This window comes from Hyperolius riggenbachi, chromosome 1 (genome assembly GCF_040937935.1).
Source record: "Hyperolius riggenbachi isolate aHypRig1 chromosome 1, aHypRig1.pri, whole genome shotgun sequence".
In the NCBI taxonomy this organism is placed as follows: domain Eukaryota; kingdom Metazoa; phylum Chordata; class Amphibia; order Anura; family Hyperoliidae; genus Hyperolius; species Hyperolius riggenbachi.
In genome coordinates this window covers 136,918,921-136,931,820 of record NC_090646.1, presented here as the reverse complement: position 1 = coordinate 136,931,820, position 12,900 = coordinate 136,918,921, and the positions used below count along the sequence as shown (strand labels likewise).

Sequence of the window (12,900 nt, the reverse complement as noted above, 5' to 3'; positions counted from 1 at the left end):
CTCAGTTTAGGTTCCCTTTAAGGTTAACTCGTGCAGCATGGTGGCGTAGTGTTTAGCGCGCTCGCCTTGCAGCGCTGGGTCCTCGGTTCGAATCCCAGCCAGGTCAACATCTGCAAGTGTTCTCCTCGTGTCTGCGTGGGTTTCCTCTGGGCACTACGGTTTCCTCCCACATCCCAAAAACATACAGATAAGTTAATTGACTTCCCCATAAATTGGCCCTAGACTGTAATACATACACTACATGATATATACATAGACATAGTACTGTGGTAGGGATTAGATTGTGAGCTCCTCTGAGGGACAGTTAGTGACTAGACTATGTACTGTGTACAGCACTGTGATATATAAATACTAAATAATAATAATAATAATAATAATAATAATAATAATAATAATAATAATAACTCTTCCATTCTAAACATTTGGCACTTTCCATGCAAGCCTCTGAGCTTGAGTTTCTGAAAGTGATCCTGGCATGGAGGCTGCCATCTTCATTCTTTAATAAATAATACCAGTTGCCTGACTTCTGCTGTGATAATGCTCTGCCTCTAATGCTATAAGTTAGTGGCACAGATGGAATGTGCAGACCGCGGAATTTGAACTTCTGCATTTCGTATCAAAAGTCAGTGTTTCCAAATGGAATTTGGAAAACAGACAGGCGAATTCCGCAGAAATCCATTTTACCGCAACTTGGTAATTTTAGCCCAGTCACAGGACTCGCAAACATTGGACCAAACAGAGAATAGAGAATTTTTCAGCAAAAATCAGATTATAGCCTTAGTTTTAAACCAATGTCAATATTCCATTTTACTGATTCATTTATTGCATTCTCTCATGCAAAGAATAACAACAACAATAAAAAAAATGCTCAGAAATTGGAAAATAGGAAAAATCGTAAATATCGAAATCGGAAATTGACATTGGCGGAAATCTTAATTTCCATGTATTCGGAAATGGGCATTTCCAACCTCCCCAATGATACATTACAAAATAGATCACCACACTATCCTTGCACTAGTCCTTGAATGAAGTGAATTAAAATTGTTATAAAATGGGTAGCACAGTAATGTAGTAGATAGCACAGCCACCTAGCAGCACTTATAGAGGATATAAAACAGTTCACAATGCTAACTGCATTGTGTTTACAATTTGCAGTATGTACCACAAACAATCTAGGTTCATATTAGGGATTCCAATTAAACCAATAGTATGTTTTTAGGTAGTTGGAGAAAATGTGGGAGCTGGTAACTGAGCGCTGAAGCTGGGCGCCCTCATAGCAGCAATGCTATGATGCGCGTCCTGTGCAAAAGTAATTTTTGGATCCAGCCATCGCCAGACCCCAAATTACATCTCCATCCAAGTTGCTACAAATCAGAGGGGTATTAGTATTTAATGCCGCCAAGGAGCTTATTATCAGCAGTGTGAGCCGTCATTTGGCTCGCCCTGCGCCCAACTCACCGGCGGCTGTACCATATGTACACATAAATGTCTGCCTTCCTGCAAAAATGTAGTATGGGGGCCCTTCAGCTTGTAGATATTTAGTGCCCTTATTAAAGTATTGCATAGAAATTATAATCTACGTCACTGTAGTGAAATCTAACATGTTAGGAAGATGCTAGATAAAATTATATGGAACAATTTAATAGGACCTTGGCTGAAAACTCACATGAAACCGGCAAATGTACAAAACACCTCCAAAAAGCAAAGCTTCTTGGTTCCATTGATCCACAGGCGGGGGCAAGCCTCTCAACCAGCATCATGGTCAATCCATATGCGTACATAGTGACTCATATGTAATTAAATAAAAAGCTTGAGAGCTGATAGACCTTAGAACATCTACAGAGCATTGAGTTCCAAACCTTGCAGAGCACAGGAAAACATCAGGGGCGATCATCCTAGTGCCCCACCGCCCACCCCTGCACCGATGTTAAAGGAGCAGTGATGCAAGCACATGCCGCTGTTGGTAACTGTATAACTGACATGTTAAGCTGGATTTTGCTGGACTGACACTACAAAAATTGTAGTGTATTGTGTAGTGTATTGATTGTTTTGCATTGGATGGTGACTGCATTCTGCTTCTGTGTATCGCATGTTCCTTGCACACGTATATGAAGGTACATCCTTTAGTTACAGCTGAGCAATGGATATTAATGCCTTAGGAATGGGAGAAGTAATGATTTAGCAACATATGATGGATGGAGTACCTTCCAGCAGGCAGAACAATGCTCTCAATCATCCCCCTCACTTTCAACCTGACGTGTATGAAGCTTAGGAATATTCAATTAAGCAAAACAAATAATCTGTACAGGTAGTCCCTGGGTTATGAACGCCCGACTTACGAACGACCCGCCGATACAAACGCCGCTGACCCGCCACAATGACGTCACGCAACCCGGGGACTACCGTTTTGTGCCCATTTTCTTAATGCAGAGTATGTGCAGCGGAAGGCACAAAAAGTCTCACCTTCTTCCATGGTGGCTCCGGGCCAATCAGTGGCGTCCTCTCACCCCTCAGTGTTCCTCCCGGCGGCTTCCCTAGCATCGCGTAATGATGCAATCAGAAGGAGCCGCTGGGTCTCCTTCTAATTGTGTCATTACGCAACGCTAGGGAAGCCGCCGGTAGGAACATTGAGGGCTGAGAGGACGCCGCTGATTGGCCTGGAGCCACCATGGAAGAAGGTGAGACTTGTTGCGCCTTCCTCTGCACATACTCTGCATTACGGGGCTCAAGAGACACAGAGGAGGGCACGAGTGACACAAAGGGGGGCACGAGAGACACAAAGGGGGGACACTGAAAGCACAGGGAACACAGATGGCATAGCGTCCCGGCTTAAGGATGGATTCAGGTTAAGAACGAGCCTACAGTCCCTATCTCATTCGTTAACAGGGGACTACCTGTAATGAAAAGTATGAACTATAAGTTACTTGTAAAATGTTGACAATGTGTGAACAAGCTGACCACTCCATAAGTTCCTGAAGAGCCAGACACACATTCAAACTGCTGATTTGTAGAAGGGTTATAGCCTATTCATTTATTTTGTAAAGTCGTATAATCTTGCTTGCGGACAGCTATCTCAGGCTTCTTAACTTTCATCAGTGCATTTATATGGCTGTACGGTAAGACTTGCAATGAAGAGAGGAAAAGGGTCCTAAAAAACATTTTGGTACAATTATGCTTTAATGAAACAAATTGAATTTGCAATTATTCAGGCGTACATGAGCAAGAAGTTAATCTCTTACTGCATGCTGCAGGGAGTATGTCTGGTTCCTTTACATGTTCTACAAAAATCCTAATTTTGGTTTTCCAGAACTTAACGGGGAGCCCTGTAGTTACTACAAATTAATTGTATTTACAGCCTTCAATTTTAAAGTTTAAATAATTACTACTCTTGCCAACTGATCTCTACTTTAGAGCTTCAGGTGCCAGGTTTAAAGTGGGATTACACTCAAGTTTTAGCTTACAGCTAAAACTAACCAAGTGACTTCTAAAGTGCTGGAAGAGTTAATACTTAAGTTTTTCACTTTAATTAGCCATTAATTCATGTAATTCTCATCATTTCAGGCCAGCGTTATCATACTTTATTTGAAGTGTACTATAGTGTGTAAGCAAGGTAGAAAAGTCTCTGCTGTATCCAAAGGAAGCAGAGGACTTTCTTTTTTTTGTTGGCTCACTAATTACTTAATTACTGTATTTTTTTACTGTTTAATGTTTTAAAGCAAAAATTTAACTTTGAGTAGGATTCCACTTTAACCTTTTAACGACTGCTCCACGCCAACTGGCGTGGATGTGGTGGCAGCCATAGGACCACCCATGCCAATTGGCATGAAGTCCTAGGGTGGGGTTTTGCAGGAGATCGCGCATCCGATGCGCGCACATCTCCGCATGGAGATCTCCTAACGATCACCGCTAGGAGACTGTTAGACAGCAGAACCGCCATCTATTTACACTGTACAGTGCTGTGATTTACGGCAGCGCTGTACTGGGGATAGCTGTGTGACACGGCTGTCCCCCTGGGAACAGAAAGCTCTGTTGGTGGGCAGAAAAGGGGGGATCACTTGTGTGCTGAGTTGTACGGCCCTGCAGCAAGGCCTTAAAGCTGCAGTGGCCTAATTAGTAAAAAATTGCCTGGTCACTGGGAGGGAGAAGCCTGTGGTACAGAAGTGGTTAAGACATTGCACATCTTTTGCCTAAAACAAATCCTCCAGTTTCAAGATAGCAATCTTTTATTCATATGTACTATAAATCATGTGACTGCTCACCACAAGCCATGTAACAATGGTAAGCATAGTTAGAAGTCTTGCTTGGTGACTGGTTATGTCACCCTGTCTCTATTATTATTAATAATTATTACTATTATTTATTTCTTCACCATCGTAAAAGCAATATGGACTTAGCTGTGTATGTGCAGCGCAAAAAACGAATGCAGTGATAAAGATGAATGTAAATAAGTAATTATGCTCTTAACTATGCCCACCAAATTGAATTTTACATTCCTGAGTAAAGTTGCACTTTTACATCTTGGCCAAATGCCGTTTTAGTATTAGCTGCCCATGAAATGTTTGGATCAAGTGACAGTCACTGATGACTTGGTCTATATGATCTTTAAAAAAAATGCTGACTAACTTTACCATTTACATAATTCATGTTAGACCAAACAAAAAAACAATGTGTAAGAACGGAACAGAGGCGCCAGCAGAATAAAAATAGTCACCAATTAAAACCAATTAAAATGTTGGTGGCGAGGGTGGACTCGTCTCCCCAACAAAAAAAACACAATCGCTGTGTATGTTACTACAATTTTAATCAATTTAGTAAGTACTCCAAAAATAATGCAACGCGTTTCTCGGGTCTCAAGCCCGCTTCATCAGGCAAAAATGTAAACAGGAGTAACAGCGCAGTAGTGTGTGCTCGTGTAGGCAGAGACGCTACACGAGCACACACTACTGCGCTGTTACTCCTGTTTACATTTTTGCCTGATGAAGCGGGCTTGAGACCCGAGAAACGCGTTGCATTATTTTTGGAGTACTTACTAAATTGATTAAAATTGTAGTAACATACACAGCGATTGTGTTTTTTTTGTTGGGGAGACGAGTCCACCCTCGCCACCAACATTTTAATTGGTTTTAATTGGTGACTATTTTTATTCTGCTGGCGCCTCTGTTCCGTTCTTACACATTGGAATCCACCTGGTGGATGGGTGATTATACCCCCCCCCCCTTTTTTCTTCCTACGGAGAGCGACTTCTTTTAGCCTGAGTGGGGACAGGTCTAATTTCCCCATACGCATTGGGAGTGGTTGCCTGAGGCTGGCAACCCACACTTGTGAGTATACATCTCATCTATTATTTACACGTAACTGGTCCAACAGTAATACACTATTGGGGGCTCTCGATTCTTTTGTATTTCTTTTTCTATAAACAAAAAAACAAATTCAACCTTAAAGTGTTACATGTACGTCTTTATTTTCAGACTTGAATCACCAACAAGATCTTTGGTCATGGAAGCACCAAAAGGAGTTCAGATCAGTGCTGTAGCAGGAGAATTCAAAGCCAGCTGTAGAAAAGAACTACAATTACAGTCCACAGATGGAGAGGTCTGTATAACCTACATAAGCAGAGGTCTTTTATTTCCAGTTAAAATCTGTTTTATAAATGTCAATCATTTTGTAGCACACCTATGCATGTTGATTATACATAATGAGACGGATGAAGCACTGTGCAGGACATATACTAACTTTTTAATGAAGTAATCTTTTAGCATTTCCATTATATGTATTGATGATTAGGGGGACTAGAGAGAGTCTGGCATGCATAATATCATGCAGCTTAGTAATGGTCCAGGCAGATTTACTTTCTGCTGTAACCGATTGGACAGATTCCAATGTGCATGAATTTGCACTCAAGCCAGAATTGTTTGAACCTTTTGTCAATCTTGAATGAGGGCATTTATAAGCTTTGCACTCCAGTATTTTCGACCCTTAACCCATACTACGTTGTTCATACCTTTTAGTATAAGGTTGCAAGATAATCATATTGCCATGTGGGTGGCCTCTATTGAGATTCTGTTTCTTAGCAATTTAGCAGTAGTCTTGGATGCATAGATGTTGATTAAATGAATGTTTTGGTTTCCAAATCTGACAGGTACAATATTTCCTGAGTTTTCTCCTAGGAGATATTTTTTCACATTCTCTTTAAAGGACAACTGTAGTGAGAGGGATATGAAGGCTGCCATATGTATTTCCTTTCAAACAATACTACTTGCCTAGTAGTCTTGCTGATCTATTTGGTTGCAGTAGTGTCTGAATAACACCAGAAAGGAGCAGGCAGCTAATCTTGTCAAATCTGACTATAATGTCAGAAACACCTGATCTGCATATGCATGTTCAGGATCTATGGCTAAATGTACTAGAGGCAGAGGATCAACAGGACAGCCAGGCAACTAGTATTGCTTAAAAGAAAATAAATATGGCCGCCTCCATATCCCTCTCCTTACAGTTGTGCTTCAAAATAACTTTTCTGCACTTTACAATTGAAAACGTGCCCAAAAGTTAAAGAAAAAGTAAAAGTACATCAACATTATGTTAAGTATTTTCTTGCTTTCTGGTGGTTTAAAAGGCATTTTATGACAAAGTGTGAAAGTGTCACCTTGGAGAAAACTCAGATAAAAAGTGAACTGCATATGGTCCAGTGTGTTTGGAAATTGGAATCTGTAACTGCCTGCAAACACTGGGAATCCAGAACAGGATGTTTGGGAGCAGCCGGCGCCACCATAGACCGTAATAAGAATTACGGCTATAGCGGCACACACTGAGTAACTTCAGCGCCGTCAGAAGATGGAGCTGAAGTTACTTTTAAAACACTGTAAATCGGCCGCTGAATTACATCATTCCGCACTATCCACGTGGACCTGGAGGGGGAATAGCAATTAACACTGCCGGGAGTTGTGCAGGAGCAGGGTTAGCCATATACTGGCTATATCCTCCGTCCAAGTCTCCCGACGGCTTTTTCATAGGTACGCTCTGCGTGGGCCTTTTTAACTTAATGTGAGGGGGAAAAAGTTATTTTTAGTTTAAATGCTTGAAATATATATATGAAGAAAAAAATATTAGTAAAGATTACATAAAATATTCTGTCTTTTATACATTCTTTTAATGTGTCTCATTTTACTATTGCAAAAATGTTGACATTATTTTATTTCAATTTTGCAGATATTTTTAGATGCAGATAATATCAGACTAGGAAATATACCACAAGGTTCCTTTACACCATCATCACAAAGCTCTGTAGGACCTCGACAAACTGTTTATGAACTTTGTGTTTGTCCCAATGGCAAACTGTATCTTTCTCCAGCAGGAGCAAGTTCCACATGTCAATCAAGTAGCAACATTTGTCTGTGGAGCTGAAGGAACTCCATGATTTCTCACACCAGAATAGCCTTTTGCTACTATCTTTTTGCTTCACGGTTCTACTCAGATTCCCATGTGGTCTATTGGATGCTTTATTGGCCTTCAGAGTTTCTTCCAGCATTAATGGGGATATAATACTGCCTTGACATTTTAATTCGTCTTTGGAAATAATCTTGCATTTAGGTGGAGATGAATATTCAGACGTTCTTATCTGGATTGCTGGATGTTAGTTTTAGAGGATTACATGGGTGCCTTTGCTACATGAAGTGAAGCACATTCTGTTTTACAGGAATCTGAAACAATGGAAAATGAACACCTCATTCATGAGTGTACTTGTTGGACCTTTACTTGGGAAATAATAATCAAAAAAAAAATCCATTGTGGAAAAAGAAAAGACTGTACTGTTTTAAAGCACAATTTTCCATTCAATATTTTTGGATTAAAGTATTATGTGATATTGCCTTTACTAAACAATTAAATTGGAGTTATTGTTTTTAAAAACAAATGTTTATTCCTTCCTTGGTTTACCTTATTTGAAACTTAAAATATATTTAATTTTATATATAGAAAGTGACAATGGTGGTCAATAAACATCAAGATATAGGAAATCTCTTCTTTAATTTGCACTTTCATGCCTATTTTAAAATATAATATAGTGATTTTTAAGCAATACAGATAATTACAAAATAAGATTATATAAAAACATGCTATTTTTATTTCCTTTACTATGTTTTGTTAAGCAATTGCTTTCCTTTTTAGAAGCTCTGACTTCTAGATCTATATGTCATCAATAGCTTTGTTAATTCATATTTAATTAAGCTGATTTCCATATATTTTTTATCAGCCTTTTTTATCTTCATGTATGTGTTCTTTTATTTATCTCCATATAATTTAAATTTTACTTGATGTTATTTTATTTTTGTTTTTGAGAAATCTGCCACCGTATCATTTTTAATTATAATTTCAAAGGAGTTTCAAAAAGTTATTAATAGAACCATTTTCACTGTAAAAGAATTAAAGGATGGTGGAAAAAAAATCTGCAACTTTAGAAATGTAAGTTCACAAGGTGTATAATGTGGCCTATTACTGATAAAAGAAAGGTTTATTCAAAAAAAATTTCATTGTCTGGCAACTGTTAATTGTTGATTTTTTTTTTCAACAGGTTTCTCCAATACTATTTTTAAATAAATGATGCCATAAAATCAGGAGGTTTCTGAATTTTTTTTAACTAACTTATAAGTAATCAATAAGTAATTAATGCAAATAAAGGTAAAATACAAAATGTGTATATGTTATCAGAAAAATTATACTTTTTGTTTCTGATTTGCATGCAATTGCAAGCTGCTTGGAACTGGACCAATGCAGTTTGCTGCAGATTTTGTCGCACCCAATTCCAAAGTACATGCGGTGTGCACTAAATTTGTATGCAAATTAGAAACATTGCATTCATCATGTCTAATCATAATGTGGTCATACATTATTTCATTCAAACTATCAGTGGTTTAATTCAATTGATCAGGGATTAAATTATACAACACAGAAGACTATGACTAGACTCACAGGAAATCTGATTAAAAAAAAAATCTGTTGAAATCAATTGCTTCATTGCCCACACAAGGTTCTATATGGCTTAGTGCACTTCAAAAAGATCAATATGCTGCAAGTTTGATTTAGTTTTTAATTCCCATTTCCCATTTGCATGTCTCCGAGATGGCACCGTGAGGCTGCCTCAGCTCACAGGGCTCCTGTGAATTTTCTCTGTTTTGTTGTTTTTCTAGCAGTTTTTGTCAATTTTTCAGCAGCTTTAGCTACTGATTTTGCTTTCCTCCGCAAAAAGCCTCCCTAGTCCCTAGCTATTCCCAGGACTCCCATTCTCTAGCCTGGAGTCCTGACTCACAGCCCCGACCACCCACGCTGAGCACTCCTCACCTCCATTGGCTGGCTCTCTGTGAGCATCACCTCACCTCCATCGGCTTAATCTCCGTTGCCCTCATCGGGTTTTTTCGCCGCCGATCTGCCACAGCCAGCACACTGACGCTGAATCCACTGGCCTGCAGTCACAGCCCCAGCCAGTGCAAGCCCGGACGGACCCCTGCCTCGGATCCCCGCAATGCATGCGCTCAGTGGAGTAGGCCGCCCAACAGTAGAGATAGCCCAAACAGTTCGTCGGTGAACGGTTCCCGGCGAACTTCGGTGGTTTGCGTTCACGAACGAACGCAAACTTTTCCAGAAGTTTGGTTCGCCCCCAGAGTGCATCATTAAGGTCAACTTTGACCCTCTACATCATAGTCAGCAGGCACATTATAGCCAATCAGGCTACACTCCCTCCTGGAGCCCCACCCTCCCTTATAAAAGGCAGGCAGCATCAGGCATTGGACTCACTCGTGTGCCTGCAGTAATTAGAGAAGGGAGAGCTGCTGCAGACTCTCATAGGGAAAGCTTAGTTAGGCTCTTGTAGGCTTGTTAGCTTGCTCCAGGCTGGTTCTTATTGCTAAAAAAGCACCCCTCAACATCTCTTTTGAGAACTAATCTTGTTCTTGTGACCTTTATTCTTTTTTTGTCTGTGTGTGTCCCACAGACACTTGTGTTGCATAGACAGCCTTGGTAATTCCTACTGTGTGTGCTACTGCCAGGCCCAGCACATTCAGTGACTACCTGTGTGTGTGACAGGTGCACATTGCAATACCCATCACTGCATATACCTACCTGTTGTTCACTTCAGTGCACCCACCTACCTACGTGACCGCACGCAGTGTCACTGTGCCTGTCCGGTACCTGTCTGTGTGTGACAGGTGCACATTATAATACCCATCACTGCATATACCTACCTGTTGTGTTCAGTGCACCCACCTACCTACGTGAGTGCACACAGTGCCACTGTGCCTGTCCGGTACCTGTGTGTGACAGGTGCACATTATAATACCCATGTGCACCTGTCACACACAGACAGGTACCGGACAGGCACAGTTACACTGCGTGCACTCACGTAGGTAGGTGGGTGCACTGTGAACGACAGGTAGGTATATGCAGGGAGCAAAGTTCCACAGGCTGGGAGCAAAGTTCTGCAGGCTGGCAGAAAAGTTCTGCAGGCTGAGACACTGCAGGACTAGATACTGCAGGGCCAACATTCTGGCACTCTGCAGGCCTGGCAAGCTGACATACTGTCAGCAAATCTAGTCCATGAAAAAGTCCAAAAAGAAAGGCTAGAGGCTGCACAGGACTGACTAGAGATTGCTGTGGACACAGATCAGCTGGAGTCTGCTTGGACCTGGCTGGAGTCTGCACGGACCTTGCTGGAGTCTGCACGGACCTTGCTGGAGTCTGCACGGACCTTGCTGGAGTCTGCATGGGCTTGGCTGGAGTCTGCATGGGCTTGGCTGGAGTCTGCATGGGCTTGGCTGGAGTCTGCACATGCTGGATGGAGCTGGTGGGAAAGATTTATTTTTATTTTTGGATGCAAAAATAGTCTTTAAAGGTTTTTGCCAAGACCAAGGTATGGGTCTAACTGCAGTTTGCAATGGGGTTTTGGCTGCAATTTGACATGCAGATTGTGAGCTCTGGACATGGTGATGATCATAATGGGAGTTGACAGGTTTAACAGAGGGAAGAAGAAAGGGGAACTTAGAATATAGAAGGTCTTGACACATTTCCATCAAAGCAGCAGCAAGTTCATACTCACATAGGTTATTGACCATCAGTGATTTCACTCCACACATACATCTGCTGATAAATTCCTCACCTTGCTGCAAATAGTGTGTAATAAACTCTTCCCTTTCATTCGTCAAATAGCCATAATAAGCATTGACCTGTTCTGCAGTAAAATCACAACTGACTCGATTGTTGCAATCTCTCCACGCATTTGTTTCCTCAATAACATGCATGCATGCATCTGCACTTGAATCCAATGGTAATATTTCCTTCCAAACTTGGATCAGAGCAGAGTCGGCTTCTCGATGGCACAATCTACAATCACTCAGACTTTTCACAGCATGCACATATTTAACCAGACATGAACTTTCCATTTTCGAATAGTGTTTTAAAAAACTTTTCCTATCCTTCTTTAAATAAGGAAATAGATGGTTAATATCAGCTGCACAAAAGACAGGATCTAAACGGGATTGGTTCTGCACACACTGCAAATCAACTTGGTTTTTAATTGGACTAGACTGGACTGCATCAGAAAGAGGGTCAAGAGACTAGACTGGTTTCTAACAGACAAAGAACCAGTTTGGATCTTATTCTTTACTATCACAGAACAAGGTTTGTAGCAGGAAATTAAAATATTGAGGTCTGCACAGGTTGGATCTGAAGGTGAAAACATGTTTTATTTACAAAGGCACAGCAATTCAAATAAACATCCACCATACACATACAATCATACAATCAAACAATATGTGGTGCAGCACAATGCCAGAACCCCTAACTAGCTATCTATCTATACAGAAAATATACAGCAACACACAAAATACTAGAATAGCAACACAGAAAATATCAGAATATATACAACAATGAATAATCTGAATCAGCACACACAAAGGGAATTCATACAAGCAAGAGTCAAACCAGGAAATCAGGATCAGGCAATAATATCAGGCAGAGAAAGGTCAGGCTAGCAAGGATCGATACTGGGAATTCAGAGTAATAAGGCAAGGCAGGAAACACCAGCAGGACAACAGAGACACAGATCCTGACAACACATTTCAGTTTGGGTCCCCTGTTCTCCAGGGCCCTATAGCAGTTGCTATGGCTGCTATGGCTATTGCTACGCCCCTGAGACTAAGCATTCTTTCTTGGGCACACACATCCTTTTGGACATCTCCAGATTGTAGATTGTTATGATTTCAGAAGACATAATAGCACTTTCCCAACCTTTTGGAGACGAATTCTTTATGTTAGGTCAGAAGCTTAAAGAGAACCCGAGGTGTGTTTAAAGAATGTTATCTGCATACAGAGGCTGGATCTGCCTATACAGCCCAGCCTCTGTTGCTATCCCAACCCCCCCTAAGGTCCCCCTGCACTCTGCAATCCTCCATAAATCACAGCCGTGCTGTGAGGCTGTGTTTACATCTGTAGTGTCAGTCTCGGCTGCTCCCCCGCCTCCTGCATAGCTCCGGTCCCTGCCCCCGTCCCTTCCCTCCAATCAGCAGGGAGGGAAGGGATGCAGGCGGGGACTGGAGTTCTGCAGGAGGCGGGGAGAGCAGCAGACTGACACTATAGAGATAAACACAGCCAGCTCTGACAAGCTGTTTGTCAGCAGCGTGGCTGTGATTTATGAGGGATTGCAGAGTGCAGGGGGACCTTAGGGGGGTTTGGGATAGCAACAGAGGCTGGGCTGTATAGGCAGATCCAGCCTCTGTATGCAGATAATATTCTTCAAACCCACCTCGGGTTCTCTTTAAAGAGGGATTTTCAGCCACAAAATCAAATTTCATTGAAACACTGCAGTGTGTTTACAATGATGCCAGGAGTCTCACTCTGCAGTTCAAACTCTCTAAT

General features: G+C 41.3%; 1 protein-coding gene across 4 annotated transcripts in view; it reads left to right on the top strand.

Moving 5' to 3' along the window:
* The window catches only part of SGCZ (sarcoglycan zeta), a 1,116,694-nt gene extending 1,108,811 nt beyond the window's left edge, over nucleotides 1–7,883 (top strand). For all 4 annotated transcript variants that reach the window (XM_068278612.1, XM_068278609.1, XM_068278611.1 and 1 more), the window contains 2 exons: nucleotides 5,469–5,592; nucleotides 7,207–7,883. In XM_068278612.1, coding sequence (XP_068134713.1) covers nucleotides 5,469–5,592; nucleotides 7,207–7,401 — 319 coding nt within the window. In that variant the 3' untranslated portion in view covers nucleotides 7,402–7,883. The remainder of the gene's footprint in view (nucleotides 1–5,468; nucleotides 5,593–7,206) is intronic.
* The last annotated feature ends 5,017 nt before the right edge of the window (nucleotides 7,884–12,900 follow it).